Source organism: Leopardus geoffroyi, chromosome D1 (assembly GCF_018350155.1).
Source record: "Leopardus geoffroyi isolate Oge1 chromosome D1, O.geoffroyi_Oge1_pat1.0, whole genome shotgun sequence".
Taxonomy (NCBI): Eukaryota; Metazoa; Chordata; class Mammalia; order Carnivora; family Felidae; genus Leopardus; species Leopardus geoffroyi.
In genome coordinates, this window is record NC_059329.1 from 43,853,919 (window position 1) to 43,877,686 (window position 23,768).

At 36.9% G+C, this 23,768-nt stretch overlaps 1 protein-coding gene across 2 annotated transcripts in view; it reads right to left on the reverse strand.

The window, feature by feature from the left end:
* TYR (tyrosinase) overlaps positions 1–21,737 on the reverse strand; it is a 107,794-nt gene extending 86,057 nt beyond the window's left edge. The window contains exons 1-2 of one of the 2 annotated variants that reach the window (XM_045483675.1): positions 20,704–21,720; positions 10,952–11,168 (exon numbers count right to left, since the gene is read on the reverse strand). In XM_045483675.1, coding sequence (XP_045339631.1) covers positions 10,952–11,168; positions 20,704–21,522 — 1,036 coding nt within the window. In that variant the 5' untranslated portion in view covers positions 21,523–21,720. Of the gene's footprint in view, positions 1–10,951; positions 11,169–20,703 lie in introns of both variants that reach the window. The other variant, XM_045483676.1, reaches the window with a different exon arrangement.
* Between the last annotated feature and the right edge of the window lie 2,031 nt (positions 21,738–23,768).

A 23,768-nucleotide genomic window follows, 5' to 3' on the forward strand; every position in this document is an offset into this window, starting at 1 on the left:
GGAGTATACTGATTATTGCCTAAAAGTTTTCTGCCCTATTCCTTGACTTTTGGCTACAAAGAGCAAGTTTTTGTTGCTTTTTAGTTTGTTTTTGTCTTTGTCTAAACCTCTTGCTATTTTCAGGCTTCTTCAGCAATAGATCTTGGATATATGAGGTGAAAAGAAAGCACAAGGGACTCACTAACATGGTCAAGAGGTCCCAGGGTCTCTAGCTAGTCTGCCTTATCTTCACCATTCATATTATTCTGTTTTATATACATATACCGAGATTTAAGTTGTACTTAGAGAGAGGAATAGAGAAATGTATATTTACTCCACTTTCCCATAAGTGGAAGTCTATGTACTTTTTTTTGTTTATTGACTGTCATTCTTCTGTATTTTTGACCATCTAAAAAATCCATTGTTTTTGCACAAAGATTTCTTCTAACATACCCACTCAGAGTGGAGTGACTAGTGTTGGACCAGATAACAGAAGCAGGATGGGGAGTGTACCTCCCAATCAGTGGCCAAAGTTCTGCTATGTCTTTGGTAAACTAGAGAAGCCAGAATGGGACATACATATGTCATACTTCTGCTACAGTCTGAAGTATGATAATTATCTAAGAGGAGAAGCACTTGTGCCATTGTTTGTGTTGAGAACTGAAATAACCATGCTTTTTAGGGAATCCATTTCTACTGGAATGTACAATTGTGAAACAAACTATGGTTATTCAGACTTAAGCATTTGGCAGACATTTTCTTGATATTGAACTAAATAAGTATGTCACTTAAAAGAAAACAACTGCTGATATTTTTTGCCAATGATACAATTTGAGCTTTCAAGCAAAAATAGAATTTTGAAAATTTTTATTCTATCACTATAAGCTCAAGAGCTTCTGAATACTTGAAGACATTTCTGATGAGATTATTGGTGGTACTAATGAATGTGATTTTTTTGATATTATGTAATGAGATATTTCAAAATTTGACAGATCTACAGGTCTCAGCGAACCAATATTTTGAAAATGACCTATGATTGATATTACAAAATAAATAGGGTGAAAAATCCACTCACGATGTAAGAGAGATTTGAGTAGAATGTAACGTAACAAGTACAAAAACTTCATTTGTATGGTTTCCGATTTGACAGCGCAACTCAGCTTTTAAGAAATTACCACTTGTTGAGTTTTAGTATACAAAAATAGATCTGCAATTATCAGAAAATGTGTTTAAAAATACTTCTCCTTATTCTAATTTTATATCTGTGTGAGGCTGAGTTTTCTTCATTTTACAACTAAACTCCATGTGATACTACTGTTGAGTATAGAAATAGACATATAATCCAGATGTCTTTTTTTCACAAAAAAATATAAAGCAATGCCATGTTACTTTCTATTTTTATAAAATATATTTAATTATGTTACTTATATGAATGTAATGAGTAAAAAATTTTGTTATTTTAATGAATAAATGAATGTTTTCAAATTTTTCTTAGTCTTAGTTTTAAAAATGGTAAGTAGAAATAAATATAACCCACATTAACAAAATCTTACCGGAATTCGCCATATTTTGTATGAGTTGTAAATAGATACTGCAGCCAAAATATTTTAGATAACAAAGCAGTCCTACGTGAGACATAGTTACTTTGTCTTTGGAATGTTGAAGTCTCTCAACTCATATTTGTTAGATAAATAAAGGTATAAAAATAGAATACGCCTAGAATAGGTGCATTATTATTTTGCTCCTTAAAGATCTTCTGGGACCTTAAATGGAAAATAAGATTATCCTTTAGCAAACAGCCATTTTCTCCAGCAGTGAATCCAAATGATGAAAAAATAAATAAAATCTCTCTATTATGAATAAATACATTTAATGAAGACTAATAACCTTGCTAAATTATAAGGGAAGTTGGGATAACTATTTAAGATTACAAATATGGGAGTAGGAAAAAGGAAACATTTCCTGTGTATATAGCAGAAGCTAGATGTGTGTACATTCTCACAGTAGCCTAAATAGGTAATTATTAAATACACTTTTAAAACAAGGAAGAAGATGCTAGTAATGTTAAAACTGATACTAAAACATATTGCCATATTCTTTCAAAATCAGTGTCTCAATCTACTTTATAGGGCCCTGCCCCAATCTGGGAAATTCTTCTCTCTCTTTCTCCACTGTAGCTTTCCAATGGCGCTTGCCAGTACATAATACCAGCACCTCTTAATTCATAGCAAAGATGACACATGCCTTAAATAAATTACTTTACTTTCTCAGTATTCACATTTGACAAGGACAATTTGCATTCCAGTACAACTAGTTGGAGGGAGTAGAAACAGAAGAATCATTCAAAACTATATAAATATATAGGGCCCAACATGCTAATTTTTTTTTTCTTTTCTTTTCTTTTCTTTTTTTTTTTACAGAGAGATCTCTGAGATTATCACAGTTGTTGCTAAAAGTTTACTGAGCATCAAGCAATAATATCCCCAAACTCTAAACTATTCTGTTTTTAAGGTTTTGTTTCCTGAAAAAAATAAAATAAAATAAAACTGTGAGTTTCTACTACCCAAATGTCTGAACAATGTCATTGAGCCTAAAGAAATCTATGTCCACAAAATTTAAAATGCCCCCTAATATTCAAAAAGTCAGTTTCTAATAAGTGATCACTGCATCCTGGTTAGAGAGTTTCTAATGGCCATCCTGGTTAGAGAGTGTCTTTGGAAAACAAGGCACTGATAAAGAATTTAACAGGCATTTCATATATAGGGATTATGCTTGACTTGTTTTTTGTGAACCTAGTACACAAGTATTAACTCTTCCCTGAGCATGACTTCTGCCTTGGATCTCTTAAAACATATGTATATAGCAGTCCCTTATTTTATTTCAGGCTTTTTAAAAGGTAATGTTATATCCTGGTTAAAGAAGCACATTCAAAGCAAACCCACTTGGAAAGTTATACACAGGATACTTGTCTGAATTTCCTACATTTATTAGAACGGTCCTATTTTCCTTGCAAACTTGAGGTGAGGAGAAAAGAGTCTATCCTTTGAGCCAAATGAGTTGAATCAGTTCATTCAACTGGAAGGAGACACATTGATTCCTAAACTCACTGGAATAACTACTTAAAATAATGCTTTAATCAGTGAATAATAAACATCAGAGGGCTGTTGTGAGGATTAAATCATCTAACATGTGAGAAATGAGATTGTCTAGCACACAGAGATTTTTTAATGGTATTATTATGATCAGGAATATTGCCTAATCAGAATACCAACAAGGTTGCCAAGGTGGTAATTCTGGGGAATTAAATAATCCAGGCTTGGAAAAGTTTTCTTGGTCTTAGTTCCTTAAAACCTTTCACCTCTGTTCGAAGTCAGTGAGCACCAATCTATACCAAGCTCTTCAGCTTTCTGATCCCCCAGAATGGGTAAAGATGTGCCCGAGAGGCCTGGAGCCTTCCTATCACTAGAATGCCCCACTCCACTGAAATGATCTCTTTGGCATTAAGATTTACACAGTTAGTCTCAATGGGATTTAGTTGTTGAGTCTGTGTAATCATTTCCGGATGTCCTAATAAAGTCCATTTCTCAAGCAGAGACTGAAAACTAGATCATTCTCTGAGACTTCAGTGTGACTGGCTGCTGGCCTTTCTCTTCAAATATGCAGTTATAAAACATCATTCAAAATTTCAAAACTTCCATTTTCTTTTATTAAAGCCCAGAGCTTATTTTTTACTTTCTTGAACTGCTGAAGTCCCAGCAAATGAAGAGGTGATATACTTCCCAGGGATGTGTCTGGCAGTCACAAAAAAATAGAAAGGGTTGAAAGGCTGCTGGAAAGGAAAGTTCTGGATAATCATAATAGCATTTATTTTAGAAGAGCCATCATAAGAAGATAAACTAGATTTTTTAATGGTGTATAGATTGAGAAGCCAAAACAAGGACTAATTATGAGAAATCAGTGGGAGATATTTTAGAACCATCCTCAATGTGTTGTGCACCTGTCTGTCTCACATTTGGTTACCAAGAGCTCCTGATACTCTATACTCTAGAGTATAAAAAAGTTGCTCTACTCTAACCAACTCATCTCCATCTCAGTCTCCATACCTGAAAACAAGCCATCACCATCCATCATCCCCCCAACAGCATTCTGCTAAGGCTGCTGGCTTCATACCTTGCTGACATATAGAGAAGATCATGTTAACTTCCTGCTGGCCTCTCCTGACCACATTGTCTATAACAATGTTTCACAAAACAAGGTATGTTAGATGTATTCTTAAAGATAGGAACATTATATCATGAGTTTTAAACTTTGGGTTTTCAAATATATCTCTTTTACAGGGAATCTATAAGAGACATTTACTTGGAACAAACTTTAGTTTCTTAATTTCCCTAGGGATCTGTGGGCATATTTTTAGAGGTGTATAAGTTTTTTTCCTCCAGAGAAGATTGAGAAACAAAGGTATGCATGATGTATTCTAAACCCTTTATACTTCTTATTTCCCCTTTCAAAGTTAATATTTTAGCCATATACAACTTCTTATTTTTTTTGGTAACTAATTTCACACTTTCACACCTCTGTTCCACTGCACATGTTGTTCCCTCTGCTGGAAATGCCTTTTCTCTTCTCTTCTTGGTGAATAATTATTGATATTTCAAGATCTAGGGTTTTTTTTTTTTGTCTTCTCAGGAAATATTTCTCGTTTATCTTTGGTTCCTACCTCACTGCATACTATCATATTGTGTTTTCCCCATGTATTCATATGTCGTTTCCTCATTAGATAGTAAGCTCCTTGAGGTCAGAAACTATGTAATTGTCATCTTTGCATGTCTTTGTATGTTCATAATTTACTATAGTATCAGGATCATAGAGGGCTCTTTAAATGGAATAAAACTGGGTTTTTTTCCATCAACCTGGAACTTTTTTCTCCCACATGTGGTAGGTTAGTCCCTGTCTTTGAATAGCCACATAAGGATATTGTCATAGTGGCATCTCAGCACAGTATGGGATGTTGGAGTGAATACACAGAGAGTTGTCTTTCATCTGTACATTTCCATGATCCTAAGTTGTGCTTAGGGTTGTGAACACAACTTTAAGTTAGAATTGTTTCTTGTTCTTGTGCCTTCTTCTCTTTTGGGTAACAGGAGCTGTCCTTTCCCTTGTCCCCTTGTTTTTGGGAATCCCCTGAAAAGCTATTTATCTCAAGAAATGCTATCTCTGGGTCTATATCAACAATATTTTCCCACCTTTCTCCCTCTTTATTTTTCTACTACATCTAGCCCATCATGACCTATTTTCTCAGGAGTCAGTCTATACTTAGTTTCCAAGCTGATTGTCGGAAAAACTAATCAGTGATAACTGAGTTGTCAACAACTAATCCAAGTTTAACATAATTAATTATGGCTGCCGTTTTTTGAAGAAATATCATAAGTTCCTTACATGTATTTTGTCATTATCCTTACACAAACCCCATACATTATTATTCATAGCTACATTTTAAAGATGATAAAACTAAAGCCCAGAAGTAAAATAACTTATTCAAAATAGTATGTCTAGGAAGTGGTGGGGTTTGGATCAAATTCCAGTCAATTTGATTGCTTTTAACCACTTTGCTAAACTGTTGGTTCTCCTTTAGCCCCCAACACACATACCACTGCCAGTTTTGCATTAGCAGTATTATGAACCTTGAAGTACAAGACACGATGGGCAGATATTTGGACATGAGAAGATCCTTCTTTGAATCTAATAGTCCATATAGCGTGGGGACGAACTTTTTAGCCAAATCTGAAGACTGCCTTTTATAATGCAGACTTATTTGTCTTTGCTTTTTCTAGGAACATGAATCTCTTTTACACAATTCACAAGTGGTACATTTTCAATATTTATTTCAGCACTTATATCTAGGAAGAAAGCTGAGGTAACATAAACTACTTCAGTAGTTGAAAACACAACAGTTCCTCCATCCCAGGACTGGCTGCAAGAATTTGTTCAATGGGATGGAAATTACACACATCTCAAAAAGCTAATAATAATCAAAGGGCAGCAATAATCATGGGGTTCAGTAAAAACCAACAATTCCATTCCACCTGTGTTTACTGACAGAGCAGAATGCAGTAGTTGTCTTTGCTCCTGCTTCTCCAGTCCTGTTCTCTTCACAGCCATACTCACTTGAGCTCCAGTCCTGCTCTCCTCACAGCTATCCTCACTTGAGCACTCCTTGCAAGCCCAGACATCCCACATCCTTCCCTATCCTGGTTTCAAAATGTGTCCAGTGAGCAAAACTTACTCCCAGATCTTTGTTTCTTATATCCTTGCCCACTGAAAGTAACCATTGTTTCTAAAGAAATATGACTGATTCTAAGCCTGAGGGAGTATGGTACAAGATGATTCTAGAATACATTTCTATACCAGAAAGAAAGAAAATGCCAAAAACAATAGTGGGGATGTGAAACAGAGGCATAAGAGCCAGCTTAAGGAGTGCCCATGGGTGAAATCTGGGACCATTTTAGCATAGAGATAATTATGCACCTTAATTAATTATATGTTATTGAAAACAAATTGAAAGTCTTTACTTCATACCATAGATATATTGATATCAGTATACAGTTGATAGATAGGAAGGAAAAGGAAGGAGGAAGGAGGAAGGAAAGAAGGAAGGGAAGAAGGGAGGAAAAAAGGGGGGCTCTTGCTAACAGTAGAATCCTAAGTGCTGACTAATAAATGTAAAGGGAGTGCTGAAGTTGGAAAGTCATCATTTTGTAACCATCAATGGAGGGTAACTTCAGGAGAAAGCAGAATATTTGCATTATATTAAAAATGTCCCATGTAGTCAATTTATTATATTGAAAGAGAAAAATTAGTAACTATAGAGTGGAGAAATTGGACCACACCTGGAGCAGATGATCAAATTAATATCACCATTGTGAGACAGATGGTTGCCCTGTGCCTCCAGATGTGACACCCTCTTAGAAAGATGCAAAGTCACATTTGTAGAATTCTGGATAATAATCTATTTCCTGGATCCAATCATTACGAAATATAAGACAAACTCAAAACAAGGAAATTTTATTTAAAAATGGAGGAAGGGACTGCATTCCCCCCAAATGTCAATCTTATTAAAAAAATCTGTAGAAAATATTTCAAAGTGAAGGCTAAGGAGACATGACAACCTAAATGTTAACTGCCCCTACACTTGATCTTGTTACAGAGAAAAAAAAATTCTGTAAAGGATATTATTAGGCCTATTGAAAAAAAAAATTGGAAACATTAGATTAGAATAAAGCATTATATAAATATAGAATTTACTAAAGTTAATAACTGGTCTGTGGCTATGTAAGAGAATATTCCTACTCTATGGAAAAATACACTGACAAATCCAGGGGTAAGGTGTTCTAATTTATACAACTCACCTTCAAGTGGTTGAGATTGGGAGAGAGAGAAAGAAAACAAGATATAATGTAAACAGTAAGTGCATATAAGTATATGTGTGTCTTTTGTACTGTTTTATTGCTCTAATTTTTCTGTAGGCTTAAAATTATTTCTGAATAAAAGTTTAAAGAAAAGAGTAAAAAAAAAATGTGCCCTTGATCAGGGAACATCTTTGCTGATAGCTCAGATCAACATTTTCTAAGATTTTCCCACTGGTATGTTGGCAACATATAATGTGGATAAATAACTAAGTGGTAGGTTATGCAATTTGAAGTGCCTTAGGTTTTATTTTTGTACTCAGTTATCAACTTATCAAACACCTATTATGTGCCAGATAACGTGCTATGATATGCTTTTTTTCTCCTCCTCAAGAAAGCATACTAAACTAGATGTGAAAGAGAATAAAATACTGCAAAAAATAAAATAATTCACAACCATAATTTATTAATAGCAGCAAATTCTTTGTGTAAACCTGATGTTCTGCGCTTACCTCTGTGCATTAGAAACTCATTTAGAAGCCACTATCTGAATTGACACAGCTCAAGCCACTTTCTTTTTCAGACTTGAGACCCAGAAAAGTTTCACTCCCCTACCTTATTTCTGGGACCAGCCCATGTTCCTTAGTGACAAAGTTCCATGCTTTCTCACTGGTAGGAAATCTGCCTGAAAAATGTATAAAGTACCTCTGTTCCCTTAAGGATGCAGCCTGACTATGCAGTGTCATTAAGACAGAATTTGTAGTTTTGATTTGTATTTCCCTGATGATAAGCGATGTTGAGCATTTTTTCATGGGTTGGTTGGCCATCTGGATGTCTTCTTTGGAGAAGTGTCTATTCATGTCTTTTGCCCATTTCTTCAGTAGATTATTTGTTTTTTGGGTGCTGAGTTTGATAAATTCTTTATAGATTTTGGATACTAACCCTTTATCTGATATGTCATTTGCAAATATCTTCTCCCATTCCATCGGTTGCCTTTCATTATCAGGGAAATACAAATCAAAACCACAATGAGATACCACCTCACACCTGTCAGAATGGCTAACATTAACAACTCCGGTAACAACAGATGTTGTCAAGGATGCGGAGAAAGAGGATCTCTTTTGCACTGCTTGATGGGAATGGAAACTGGTTCAGCCACTCTGGAAAACAGTATGGAGGTTCCTCAAAAAATTAAAAATAGAACTACTCTGCGATCCAGCAGTTGCACTACTAAGTATTTATCCAAGGGATACAGGTTGCTGTTTCGAAGGGGCACAAGCACCCCAGTGTTTATAGCAACACTATCAACAATAGCCAAAGTATGGTAAGAGTCCAAATGTCCATCGATGGATGAATGGTTAAAGAAGATGTGGTAATATATATACAATGGAGTATAACTCGGCAATCAAAAAGAATGAAATCTTGCCATTTACAACAATGTGGATGGAATTAGAGGGTATTATGCTAAGCAAAATCAGTCAGTCAGAGAAAGACAAATAGATGACTTCACTCATATGAGGACTGTAAGATACAGAACAGATGGATATAAGGGAAGGGAAGCAAAAATAATATAAAAGCAGGGAGGGAGATGAAACATAAGAGACTCTTCAATATGCAAAATAAACAGAGGGTTACTGGAAGGGCTGTGGGGGGATGGGCTAAATGGGTAAGGGGCATTAAGGAATCTATGCCTGAAATTATTGTTGCACTATATGCTAACTAACTTGGATGTAAATTTAAAAAAGAAAAAAGAAAAAAAAATTTGTAGTCCTGTTGTTAACCTCTGGCAAAGTCCAATGGGACACCCAATCCTCCCAAATGGTGACTGCCAACTTGTGTGTGAAACTTTGTCCCTTGTGTGTACCCTTTTGTCCCAGCATATAGTCTCTTAGACACCTTGGAACCATGCACTGCCTTCTTATATTATTGAAGGTACAGCTTGATATGTTTATGGCTCACCCTCAAGAAACTCTCAATCCACTCTGGGTCATCAGAATACAATGGAAAGGACTCTGGGATCTTGGCACTTGACAATTTTCAGAACAGGTTTAGCTCTGTCACTTAATGAATGAGTGGTTATAGCCAAGTTATATAAAATCTCTAGTCCCGTTTCCTCTCTTTAAACTAGAAATAATGGTGCTATCTTCCTCAGAGGATGGTTGTAAGAAGTGAGATAGTGCTATACAAAATGTTTGACATGGTGCCTTGCAAATAGTGATTAGAAGGAAAATGTTAATCATTAATATTACTTTTGGAAGATGAACATAATTTTTATTTTAATGGCTAGAAGCAGAATTCCTCCTTAGGGTGATATACTTCTTGTTTAAATTGCTTCTTGGGGAGAGCAAGGCCCTGAGGTGGTGAAATAGAAGGAAACAGGGATATGAAAGACACAGTAAAATTATTCCGTATAGTTGAGCAACAGAAGTTGGATAAAACAACAATTACAATGACAAGAAAATAAGACAAAAAGGTTAAGACAAGGGATGCCTGGGTGGTTTGGTAGGTTAAGCACCCGACTCTTGATTTCAGCTCAGCTCATGATCTCAGGATTGTGAGATCAACCCCTATGTTGGGCTTCACACTGAGTATGGTGCCTGCTTAAGATTCTCCCTCTCCGTCTCTCTCTCTGTGCCCCTCCCCCACTTATTCTCCTTCTCTCTCTCTCTCTCTCTCTCTCTCAAAAAAATAACTTAAAAAAAGTTAAAAGTAAAGAAAGGAGAGAAAGATTTATTTACATGGTAGTGTGCCAAAGAGTTTTTTAAGAGGTGGACTGTTTAATGTTGAGTTGTCAACATTGCTACAAGTTGGCCACCTGTCTTCCCAAAACTCCTATTAAATCTATGACTTAAGTGAATGTTCCTGTCTGGTTAGTTGGTTTTTGTTTGTTTTTTATGGTTTGTTTCCATAATGCATGTTGAAGTGAAAAAAGTGGGTTTCATGACTGGGACAGCATTGAGCAGAGAGGAATGAAAAAGTGCTGAAGGAAAGAGCAAGCAAGACTGAGAACTTTGTAGGAAAAGGACCTAGAAGAGCCTCTGAGAAGGAATCTCTGACAAAGTACAAAAATTTTAAGGGGTAGTGGGATGGCGACTTAACCTGACATACAAGTTTTATCTTTATTAGAGGTAAGAGAATGGACTTGCCTCAACGAGCCTCATTCCCAAAGTATTTTAAAGTAGATAAAATACTAAGACTTGCAAAATATGATAGATCCACAGTCTTTTATCTATAATTCCAAAATACAAAATGGTCTGACAATATTTCGTTTAGCACCAATACTCTGTTAGTTAAGAAACTTGACCTTAGTCACCCTGAGGCTGCCAACCATCTTTCTTTATTGCCATGGTGGGTGTATTCTTACATCTCGCTGAAGAGTTATATGTGTTGGATTATGGTGTGCTGCTCACTCTGTGAGGATTATTGGCCACATAGGCAATATGCCAATTTCCTTATTCAGAAAATTCTGCCTTCTTAAACATATCTGGGACCAGGGTTTTGGATAAGAGATTCTAAACATGATTCAGAAAAACAGAAGAAATTTTAAATGAGTGATAAAAGGGAGTTACCTTCCAGTGTATTCCTAAAGCTGAAATTGGCAGCTTTATCCATGGAATCCGATTCGTATTGTGTCAGACTTAGGCAAAATTCCACATCAGCAGAGGAGGGGAGCCTCGGGGTCCTGGCTTTGTCGTGGTTTCCGGGATTGCGCAGTAATGGTCCCTCTGGAGTTCCATCACATAAAGCCTGACGGCTATTGTACTCCTCCAATCGGGTACAGATGATCTACACAAAAACCTTTATGTTAAAGGAGTTGTGGCTAGAGATTATCATCAAGAGGTTCATATTTTTAAGTAAACTGTTGACAGGCATCTGGGTGGCTTAGTCAGTTAAGCGTCTGACTTCAGCTCAGGTCATGATCATGCGGTTTGTGGCTTCGAGCCCCTCATAGGGCTCTGTGCTGACATCTCAGAGTCTGGACCTGCTTTAGATTCTGTGTCTCCCTCTCTCTCTGCCCCTCCACTGCCCACACTGTGTGTGTGTGTCTCTCTCAAAAATAAATAAACATTAAAAAAATTAAACTGTTGAAGGAAGCAGCCCATCTGAGGGTTGCAGGGCAGCGTAAGCAGTGAAAGTTAAAATCTAGAACAGACTTCTAGTCTTGCATCTAATTAAGAAAATGAGTCAAATTTCCTATGTCTCATCTGTAAAATGGGATACTAATAACTACTGCATATAATTTTGTCAAATATTTATTTGATGAGAAAATTATTTTGACAAACATCTGTTAATCATCCATTGTGTGACTTTGCCAGTTGTGTGCCCATGAAGCTAGCCCTGGTACTGAGTCACATCTGTGCCATCACTTGTTTTCTCTGTTCATATGTCTTCTCTTTTGGCTCTAACAAGTTTCATGGATTACATGGCAAATACATGATAAGAACTCCCTACTTCTTATCTCTGCTTCAAAACCACTACTCTGAACTCTGAACTTTTTTTATCCACCTTGGACTTTTTATTTCAGTGTTATCTCACACATATCTCAAATGGAACATTTAAAATCCAAAAATCTGTTCCTCTCTCTACGTTTCTTATCACACCAACCATCCAGCTGCTCAAACCAGAAGCCCATGAATCATAAGTTTTAACCTGGAGAGTAATTGGTGAGTTTTCATTTGTATTTTATTCTCTTATGTCTTTCACATTGAGATCATTAACCAATTATTTCAATTCTACCTCTAGAATATAGCTTGAATATGGGAATTGCTCTTCAATTTGCTTACAAATTGTGTGATCTGACTGCCAAAGTCAGATTGGCTACCCTTCTCTGGGCATTACTTGGGCTTCTCCATGCTGTGACTTTGTTCATGCCTAAGCACACTTACTCCTTGCCATGGGTCTGGTGTCTGACCTCATCCTCAAGGCTGAGGCAATATTACAGAAAAAACAGACATGAGGCACCTGGGTGGCTCAGTTAAGCATCCAATTCCTGATTTTGGCTCAGGTCATCATCTCATGGTTAGTGAGTTTAAGCCCCACATAGGGCTCTGCATTGACAGTGCGGAGCTTGCTTGGGATTCTCTCTCTCTCTCTCTCTCTCTCTCTTTCTCTCCCTCTCTCTGTCCCTCCCCTGCTCATGCTTTCTCTCTCTCTCTCTCTCTCAACATAAATAAAACTTCAAATATAAACAAAAAAAAAGAAAAAAAAAAAGAAAAAAGACACTGTCAACCCTGACTTCAAAAGAATTCAAAAGAATCTGACTCTTGGGGCTCCTGGGTGGCTCAGTTGGTTAAGTGTCTGACTTCGGCTCAGGTCATGATCTCATGGTTTGTGATTGTGAGTTTGAGCCCCACGTCGGTCTTTGTGCTGACAGCTCAGAACCTGGAGCCTGCTTCTAATTCTGTGTCTCCCTCTCTCTCTGTCCCTCCCCCACTTGTGCTCTGTCTCTATCAAAAATAAATAAATGTAAAAAAATAAAAGAATCTGACTCTAAATATGAATAATTTTTATGAATCCTTCATTGAATTATTTTGTGTATAGTTTTATTTATATTTAGGCAGAAAAATGAGCTATGATAAAAAATAATTCACTAAATAAGTTAAAAGGTGCTCTTTCAGTATAAATGTAAAATAAAAATTCTAAATGATTAAAAATATCACATCATAATTTAATAGGCATTTATTTTTTTGTCTCAATACTATATAAATTATTCATCTTAAAATCATTGATGCCTTAGATTTGGTGAGAGCAATGAACTAAATAGCAAGATATCAATCCTAATTCAAAACAAACATGAAGGAGAAACCACCCTGCCATCACTGATGGTTCATAACAAGCACATCCTTCCACAGGATGCCTGTGCCCACTGAGTAGGTAAGATTATTTGCGAAATTTAGACTCCATTTACTTTACACTCCCTTAATAAACAATATCATCTCCTTTAGAAAATGTGATCTCCATGAGGACAACTTTATTATTGTTGTCGTTATCATTATTAATCACACAACCTAGAATAGAGGCTCAATAAATTTGATGGATGAATAAACAAATCAATGGATGAACCAATGAATCTTCAACTACACACATGTTAAACACCCTTTTACCCTCGTTCTGTTGATACCGACCTCTGCCCTAGAAGATATTTTTTTAAATATATCATGTTTATTAAGTGTGTATTTGGCCCTATTATGTTCCACACCATGAGGAAGGCATCTCTGTGTACATTTTTAAAACTTCACACAACTACTTCATAGATTTATATGATTTTATTCCTACTTTAATGATGAGGAAGCTGAGTCTAAGTGTGGGAGAGTACAAAAGTAGCATCTAAAATCCTGTCTTATGGGGCACCTGGGTGGCTCAGACAGTTGGGTGACCAACTCTCGATTTTGACTTAGGGCCTGTAGTCTCATGGTTTGTGAGACTGAGCCCTGCGGAGCCTGATGCAGGCAATATTTTAGAAGTGAAAAGCCTTCCTGGCCACTTGTTTGCACCACAGTTAAAAATAATCAAGACAGTCAGTCTCCTGCTCCAGTGAGCTTACAATCTATAGAAACATAAAGGCAAATTAAACGACCATGAGCTAGAACTGAAGGAGCCATGCCTTCTAGGAATGGCTGCTACTGTGTTAAATAGAGACACTTCGAGAAGCTTTTAATTTTTGGTTACTAAGACATCACTTATGAATTGAAGCGTTATATGTTGGAAAATAATTGGACTCCAAAGTTAGGTAGGTAGGGGCTTCAGTTCTGGCTCTGCTGCTTACTAGCAATGTGTCAATGAGCATGTTATTTAGACTTGCTAATTTTCTCAACTGTAACATGAAATCATACTAAATGTAACAGGAAATAAAAATATATAACATATTAATGTATAATTCATATATATTACATTAATAATGGAATAAAATAATAATAGGAAGCAGCAGGGTTTTTTTTACCCAGAAAATGTCAGCTTTTGGTTTTCCTCACACTTTACAACATTCCTCAATCCTTTTATCCACGCATAATTGAGAAATAGATCTGTTGGGTAACTTGTCTAAGGTCTTATGATATTTAGAGCCAGAGCTAGAACATTAATCCACAGTCCTGATTCCAAATTTATATATCCACTGCATTTATTACTGCCTGTAAGTGGCTTAGGAGTGGTTGACTAAAGCTAACTTAACTTTTGCATTGATTATAATATATTGCATTCCTTTATAATGTTGATTAGACATCACGGCAGGTACATAAACAAAATCATATACATCCATGTTTGAATAATAAACCATCTCAGGATATTTTCAAAAGATCCTACTGCCTCAAAGACTCCTACAGCTGACTCGTTTAAATTAGAGAGGTTTGAATGGAACTATTTTTGCTGAAATGCCAACTGTCAAGTGACTAAGTGCTCAGATGACTGGATGTATTAGTAACGAGGAGGAAATCTACCCTGGTTCCAGAAATAATTTGAAAAACTTAATCCCAAATTATCATCTTTATATTTGATACAGGAGGAGAGGCAGGGAGGAGAAACTGTTAGCACAATGGTTAGGATCATGGAGATTATAGTCAGACATGCTTTCCAATATTGACTATTATTAGCTACATGACCTTGTGCAAATTACTTAAGCTCTCTGAGTATTACGGTTTTTCATCTGCACATGGGGATTATTACAACTTTTTAGGAAGGATCAAATAATTTAACATATGCAAAGCACTAAGTATATAGTTTCAGGTATAGAGTGTTTAATGACAGCTCTTATATTATTATTGAATACAAGACTGTTGGGTAGGCCCCAAATTGTTTTTAACTGTGGTTCTATAACACTTACTGAATATTCATTGTTGTAATAACATGGATATATCATATAAATATATAATAATAATTACCACACGTGGAACTCAAAGAATATGTCAGATACTAAACCAGTCATTTTACATGAACAGATTCCACTGAATCCCTCTACAATAATGCTTTACAATATATTATTCTTTTTTTTTTTTTTTTTTTGAGAGAGAGAGGTCACAAATGACCAAAGGGAAGAGAGAGAGAGAGAGAGGGAGACAGAGAATCCCACAAGGGGCAGAGAAAGAGAAGCGGGGCTCACCCGAAGCAGGGCTTGAGCTCATGAACTGTGAGATCATGACCTGAGTCGAAGTCCGATGCTTAACTGACTGAGCCACCCAGGCGCCCCAAGATATATTATTCTAATTTTAAAGAAAAAAAGGTCCTAGAATAATTAAGTAACTTGTCCATGATCTTGTAGCTGAGATACAAAAGTAACAAAACCCTATTTTGCTTTCTGTTGAGAAAAGCCAATGGTCAAAGACTCTAAATAACTTGTGCAACATCATCTAGTAAGTGGCAGAGGCAGAGTCTGATAAGTGGCAGAGATCCTCTGATGAGGAACTTGTTCTTTTTCTATTTCAACACAGGTGATTGGTAGCATATGATGGGGGAAAAATCAAGTGTCCCAAGTCAAATGAAAAAAGAGAGACAGAAAGAACAAACAGAACAAACAGATTAATGGAGGTGAATCTAGATAGTGTTCTCTTAAACTTAAATAAATAGCAATAAACTATCAGTTATTAAAAGCTTTCAGGAGCAAAGATTCTATTAGGGCATTAGAGGTTTATGGGGGTTGGGGGGGGGGAGAAAGTAAACCATATGACATTCCACAGAATCTTTTCCATAAAGAAAAAAGAGAAGCTGTTATTTCACTGAGCTGTTGCCATGGTTACCTAAAACCCATGACTCTCTGCTGAAATGTGACTTATTTTTTTTCTTCCCACTGTTTCCTTCCATGTGATGTGCTTTTCACCTGATGAGTGAATTCCCTGGCCACATTTCACTCGCATTTATCGTCTAGGTTTTTCTCTGTATTTTGATACATCATGACAGTTATTCCTGATCTACCTTTCGTTTTTTATGGCTGGTCTATCTGCTGCTTGCCTAACATTGGATCTAATTGTGTTGAGCACAGGTATTTATACTTTAATGTTATTAGGGAACCCCCCCCATACCCAAATTTATTGGACTGTTTTAGCTGATGACAAACATGCTTCTACATTAAAATCTCTTGTCATTAAAGAAATAAATGAAAAAAATACATACACACAAAAGACATAAATTCTGAATATAAGAAAAATACTTTTCTAAAAATACTAACAATAATTAATATATTATTTTATGTAATGGGAAACTCAATCTCACTTAAATAATACTCTGTAACTTGCTTGATCTCCTTTATTGTATGCTCTTTCTTCTTCTTCTTTTTTTTTTTTTTGCATGAATGCATATAAACATACATACAGAAGCCCAGAAAGAAGTACATAAAATGTTTTATTCTACACTTTGAGTGAATCACTGCTTATTTTGCATTGTTGTGTCCTTGACCTTGATGATCCAGTGCTATAAAGAAGTATGGTCTAAGGTTCTAGAAATCCAGGCATGCAGAGTTTAATTTTTAATCCATGTTATTTTTAGAGCTAACATTTCTATGACTTTTAATTTTGTTCAACATACATTTTTAAAGTCCGTTTTATGTATATATCATGGTTCTGGGCTCTATGGATACAAAAGTAAATTAGAAATGGTCTCTACCTTTGGAGCCGCAGACAGTATGGTAGACAAAGACAGGTTTGAAAACCATTCCATGTACTGAAAAGTTATAGATACTATAATAGAAATCTGTACCAAGTGTAATGTAGCACAAAGGAGTGAGGGTAAATTCTACCTGAGTAACGGATGTGGATCAGTAAAAATGTAATGGAATATTTCTATCATAACATAAATGAAAAGGACTACAGAATAGCTGCCCCATTTGTCTGTGCAACTCAATTTTAAGGAAGAACAAGTAACTACAAGTCAAATTTTATATCCATAAATTATTGGCTTAATTGATTTCTTCTAGCCTAAATGGCTCCTTATTAACAGGAGAAATAGCATTGGAGTCAGAGTCACCAGGTTTCAATCCTCACCTGTGTGACCTTGTATAAATCATACCTTTTTGGGCATCTCTCTGTCCTCCTTTATAAAGTAAGGACACTATGGTACACACCACTGAGTGTCTCTTAGCTCACAGTTAATAAATGCTATGAATTTCTAAAGCCTCTATTTTTATATTGTAAAATATATCTGAAATTGAGGGAAAATGGAGGCTTTGCATGAAAGGGGCCATCAGTCTATCTAATTTTGAAGGTCTCCATGAATTCACTGAATCTGGAAGCTATTTGATTCTCCAAACAAAGTAGTACTTATTGATTTGAGTGTACAATTCCAGCAAAAACATTTAAACTAGTGATGTGTTTATTACAAAATCTGTTTGTAAAGTGAAATAGATACCAAAACAATTTCGAGGTTAATTAAGTCAGTGATTCTCAATGATGGTTGCATATTAGAATCACAAGAGATGGTTTTAGGGGCACCAGGGTGACTCAGTTGCTTGAGTCTAACTCTTGATTTTGGCTCACATCATGATCTGAGAATCGTGAGATCAAGCCCCCTTTTGGGCTCCACACTGGGCGTGGAGTACACTTAAGATTATCTCTCTCTCTCTCTCTCTCTCTCTCTCTCTCTCTCTCTCTCCCTCTCCCTCTCCCTCTGCCCCTCTTCCCAGATCTCTCTTTCTAAAATTAAAAATAAGGGCTGCCTGAGTGGCTCAGTCAGTTGAGTGTCTGACTTCAGCTCAGGTCATTATCGCACGGTTCTTGGATTACAGCCCTGCATTGGGCTCTGTGCTGACATCTCAGAGCCCAGAGCCTGCTTCATATTCCATGCCTCCCTCTCTCTCTGCCCCTTCCCTGCTCATGCTCTGTGTCTGTCTTTCAAAAACTAAAATAAAGTGTTAAATAAAATTAATAATAATAATAATAATAATAATAATAATAATGAAATAAATAAAAAACAAATGAGAGAAGGTTTTAAAAATACAGATGCTTCAACTTCGCAGTAGACTATTTGAAGAGGATTTTCCAGCAGAAATTAGGTGGGTGGATCCATGAAATTTATTTAAGCTCCCTAAGTGATTTAGATACGGAGAACTGCATTAAATTGATATAAACAACTGATCTTCATTTTTAAAGGATGGTAACCAGAGAGACTATGAGAAAAAATGGAAATGGTGACTGTCACCTCACACAGTGACACTACTCAACAGTAGGCAGATACAAATGTTCTTGCATTTCCTTTTTTTTTCTAGAAACAGACACATTCTTTTTTTTTAATGTTTATTTATTTTGAGAGGAAGGGAGCACGAGTTGGGGAGGGGCAGAGTAAGAAGGAGAGAGAGACAGAATCCCAAGCAGGCTCCACACTGTCAGTACAGAGCCTGGTACGGGACTCCATCTCATGAACCATGAGATCATGACCGGAGATGAAATCAAGAGTCAGACTCTTAATTTTTAATTTAGACCCTTCCTTTTTAATTTAAACTATCATTTGATTGTTTTCTTCAATGGTCTTTGTTCACTCTATTTCCAAATTTTGTTTTTAACACCAACTACTACACAACAGTTTAACTATAGAATAATATTGAACCTAATGTAATAATTTCAGTCCAGTGTTTACCCACTAGACCCAAAAAGTTTTATTTAGAAATAAAATTGGCCACAATTATAAAGAAAAAAGGGGAGGGTAAGGACTTTCCACTCAATAATAAATGATTAGGAAAAAAAAAGCAAATATATTGCTAGTAATACCAAGTAGCATATATCTCCTATAATAAAATATCAATTAGTATCTATCTATTAAGCTTCGGTGTGGATGTTGTCACATTTTTGGTAATTTAGATAAGACACCAGCCTTTCTGGGTCAAGTGAAACTGTACAGGTAAGGAAAGCATTATAAATGACTGAAAATCCCTATCCTAACTTAGTAGTATTTTAAGCAGTAACAGGATGAGAGTGTTAGATGAGAGGTTTGCATTTTATAGATTAAGGTAGGAGATCCAAAGGCTTATTGAAATAGGTTTTTTTCAGGCTCATCTTTTTCCAGCCTTTTCTGCAAAAAACACTCATTACTCTTGGTAAATACTTGGCATTAGTCATACCAGATATTACACCATGACCAATTTTCAATGAGCTTCAATAGACTACATTTGGAAGGTGTGTGAACTTAGTGGGAAGGGGAGGAAGCCATTCATATATCAAGTCTGTAGAGTGCAAGATGTGGATGCCAGATTCTTCCCATCTCATTTAAACATTGGGCTTAATTCCATAAAGCACTGCTAGTCAAAATTCTATATTAGAAATGTTTGGAATAAAGACAGAAAAGCATTCTTTTCACCTTATGGTTTTAAATTATTAAAAGCATATTTTTTGGGTCACATTTTGCCCCTAATCCAGAGTCAAAATTTTAGAACGGGAGAAATAGAAATTAAATTTCAAAATTTTAATTCCTTACCTTGTACCTCTAAAGTTTGAATATATTTAGGAAAAAAAAGCAAATTTCTTCTGCAGCCTAACGAAAAAAAATGAAATGAGGTGGAATAAGCCAGATCCTTCAGTTAAAGACATCATAGCAGTCACATCCTTGGGAATACTATAGGTAATCAGGCAGCCCAGCCTGACCTATCTCTGCTATTTCTTGGCTCTGCAATCTTGTACAAGTTACCTTTATACCTCAGTGTTTCAATCCTTAGACTGGGGAAAGGTTAGTAAAAGTATTAACTGAGTTACTACACAAAAAGTCTTGCAACGGGGCTTCACACATGCTAAATGAAAATGAACATTTTCATTACGTACCTATTCGGGCCCCAGGGTCTTCATATACTTTTTAAAAAGATTTAATCTAAGTAAAATTCACCCAGTTTTCCTGATGATAATAATCACCATAGACATTTAGTCAATGATGCCTTCCCAAGAACCCTCTCCTGAAGATTCTGATCAATGGGTCTAAGGGTAACCCAGGGATTTGTAATTTGTACACTGTATGAATTTTATTGTGAAGAAAATTTCAGAAACATTGACCTAGATCATTAACCTGCTTAATCATCTGAACATTCCTCCATTCATTGAACAGATAATGAGCCCTTTCCACTTGTGAGGCACCAACCTAGGTACTGAGAGATACAGTGATGAGCCAAATACTATGTATTTATTAGAGCTTAGGAACCTGGTGGAGGATATTAGACAAATAGCCACACAAATATCTGTGTAATTACAATCGTGAAGTGTGCTGTAAAGGAAAAATACAAGGTATGCTGAGAACTTTTAATAGAGGACCTTTTCTACTCTTGGCAGGAGAGATGCAGAGGAGCGTAAATGAGGGCCTGCCTGCAGAAGCAATAGCTGAGGTTTTTTTTATGCTCTGATGTTGTATGTCCAGGATGTCTTACCTGCCAAGAGGAGAAGAAGGATGCTGTGCTGAGTAAGTTCGGGTTTGCTGGGTTGCGCCCTCCCATGTACTCATCTGTGCAAATGTCACAGCTTTTAGCATCTCGCCAATCCCAATATGGAATAGTGAAGTTCTCATCCCCGGTCAGCTTCTGGATTTCTTGTTCCCACAGCAACAAGAAGAGTCTGTGCCAAGGCAGGAAACCTGGGGCTTCATGAGCAAAATCAATGTCTTTCCAGATTTCAGACCCTCCAAGCAGTGTGTCCCTTGACACATAGTAATGCATCCAGACGAAGAGGTCATAAACATTGATGTCATTAAACATGGGTGTAGATCCATTATTCATTTGGCCATAGGTGCCTATGGGGATGACATAGTCTGGGCTGATAGTATGCTTCGCTAAAGTGAGGTAGGCAAGAAATTTGTTCTTCTCTGGGACGCTCAAATCAAAGATGTTTCTTCTCACCAAAAGTCGCTTCTCTGTGCAGTTTGGTCCCCAAAAGCCAAACTTGCAATTTCCACAGTTGAATCCCATGAAGTTGCCAAAGCACTGGCAGGTCCGATTATAAAAGACGGAGGGCCAGGCCTCCCGGTCATCCATCCCCGTGAAGGGGTATTGAGGCCCGAGTGGAGCTTTGGACAGCGTGATGTCCTGACAGGCACCCCTGCCTGAGAGCTGGCCGCAGGGACTGCTGTCACCCGTCCACGCTGGACAGCATTCCTTCTCCATCAGGCTCTTGGAGGAGGCACAGGCTCGAGGGAAATGGCCAGCGGAGGTCCGGAAACTCCACAGCAGGCAGCACAGAGCAGCCAGGAGCATGCTTACCCTCGTCCTCACGGATCTGTTTGAGCTGGTTAATTGAGCCACACACTTCTCTTTCCAGCTACCCCTACAGTGACTATCACATGTTTCGGCTAAGACCTATATAACACCAGTCCCACCTCCAGCATCAAACACTCTCCGTCTTTATCTTAAGCTTTCATCTTCTGAAAACCACATGACTAACTTTTCCCTGGAGTTGGCACGTATCCCACCAGTGGGACAGGCCTATGTTAAAGGGAGAAACACTTTTCACCATTAATAGTTTAACTCATATGGTTATAATAATAGAATAATAATCATGCCTGATCTAAGTAAACCCAGTTGGTTGACTGAAATTAGTGATGATTTGAATTTGAACATGAGAGGTGATATCAGGAATAGAGCTTCTCTCATTAAGAAAGTTCAGGAAAGGTTAGAGATTATGGGGGCCAAGGTAGTTTCTCAGGGACCATAAATAGGCCACAACATTTGCAGAACTCAGCTCTGCAGAAAGAGATTCTTTTCAGAGCCTAGAGATTTTATTTCATCTCCAGTTATATTGCAGCATATTTATTTTATACAAAGTATCTGAAGAAAAAAAAATCTTTCTGATTCACCTTCCTTATTATCTGATACAGTTGACTACTTTCTAGTGATCTAGGCATTCATTTCCTAACCATTCCTAAGGATATGATAGGTGGGTGATCTGGTTTATTGTGGAGACTTCTACTAGCTAATATTCCAAAGGAAACTCTTTTTTTTTTTTTTTTAAATGCTGTAGCCATGTTGTTTCACCCATAAGTTCTAGAAATCAGAAATTGTTTTGATATTTAGTCTGCAATATGGTCTTATAAAAGAATTCTCAAGTTAGGGTGTGAATGAATAAGATTAATATATTTAGTCAATAAATATTTACTGGTCCTATAAATTCTTTTTCTGTGTATAGTCAGCTAGATAAACTGAAACACATGGATAAAAATATAATTCTACTACTTATGCCAGTTTTCAAATGAGCAATATAGATAATATGTACATCAGACTTCTAATGGAGGGGACATCTTTGTGAGCCGAGGATACTGAAACAGATTGCATAGTTTTGGATAATAGTATTCCACTTTTACTAAAAGAATGCCCCTTGAATAAAACCTTAAAGGGTAGGCGTAAGTTGGAAAGACAAACAGAATGGAGATACTACTTCAGGCAGGGGGAGACTCCAGAGGCAGGAGCTGTGTTTCACTGGCTGAGCTGGAGAACTGGACTCAGGAAGGCTCCCCACACTAAAGGAAGTTAAACTTGGGACCAGTCCATCAAGGGGCCTAAAAACTAAGTGGTTTAAACTAAGGTGAGCTGAGGAATTATAGGATGAGAGTAGACAAACCAAAGTTGTTCCTGGATTTCCTTCCTTATCCTGTTCCATACTTGAAGGTGGGTGGTCCCCTTAAACCTACAGAACAACTGAGAACAAGTTAAAGCTCTGAGTAAGGCAGCGGTGTCTGGTCTCAGAGCTATGGGGTTCCAGGGAAGACTATCTATCGCTTTCCTTGTGATGTTATAGGCAGCCTCTGCTTTCTCCCCTTTCTTCTGGAGTTAGTCTCATTTTTTAGAAAAACATCAAGGTGACTCCGTACCACTCTCTTGGGACTCAAAGCAGCTTTTTTAGGTGGAAGGAGCAGTGTGTGGGTGAAGAAGAAGAGAAGATAAGTTTCCATGGAAATGTTGCCTCTGGCTGGGATCAGGAAGTCATCACATGATCTCCACAAGGAGGCTTAATCTTTTTTCTTCCTCCTTTCAGACCCACCAAGGGATTAACACAGGGCTTCTTGTCCCTGGGGAGTCTTGATTCTGTATTACTTATAACCACATGTGGCCTTTTGTAATTCTGTTCCATCTACTTGCAGACAGAATTCACTTCTAATGTTCAATTTAATTAAGAATTTTGCTTTACACTTGCCCCCCTATCAGGCTTCCCAGTGAATAACTTATAAAGTCTTCATCACACTGCTGGATTCCTGTGTCTATTTTCCCAGGTCTGTTTTTTATAGCCTTCCAAGCATGCTTAGATGAATGGCAAAAATGTACTTTGTCCTCTTAACTTCTCTTCAGAAAAGTTGTCTCTTTAACTTGACAGACCTCTTCATTACTCTCAAATATAGAACACTATCTTCTCCCATCCATATGTTTAACAGTCTTATTGTCAATACAAAATTCTTCCATATCAAACCCCATTTAAACTTGTTCTTCCCTGAATGACAGAATTTGAGAGT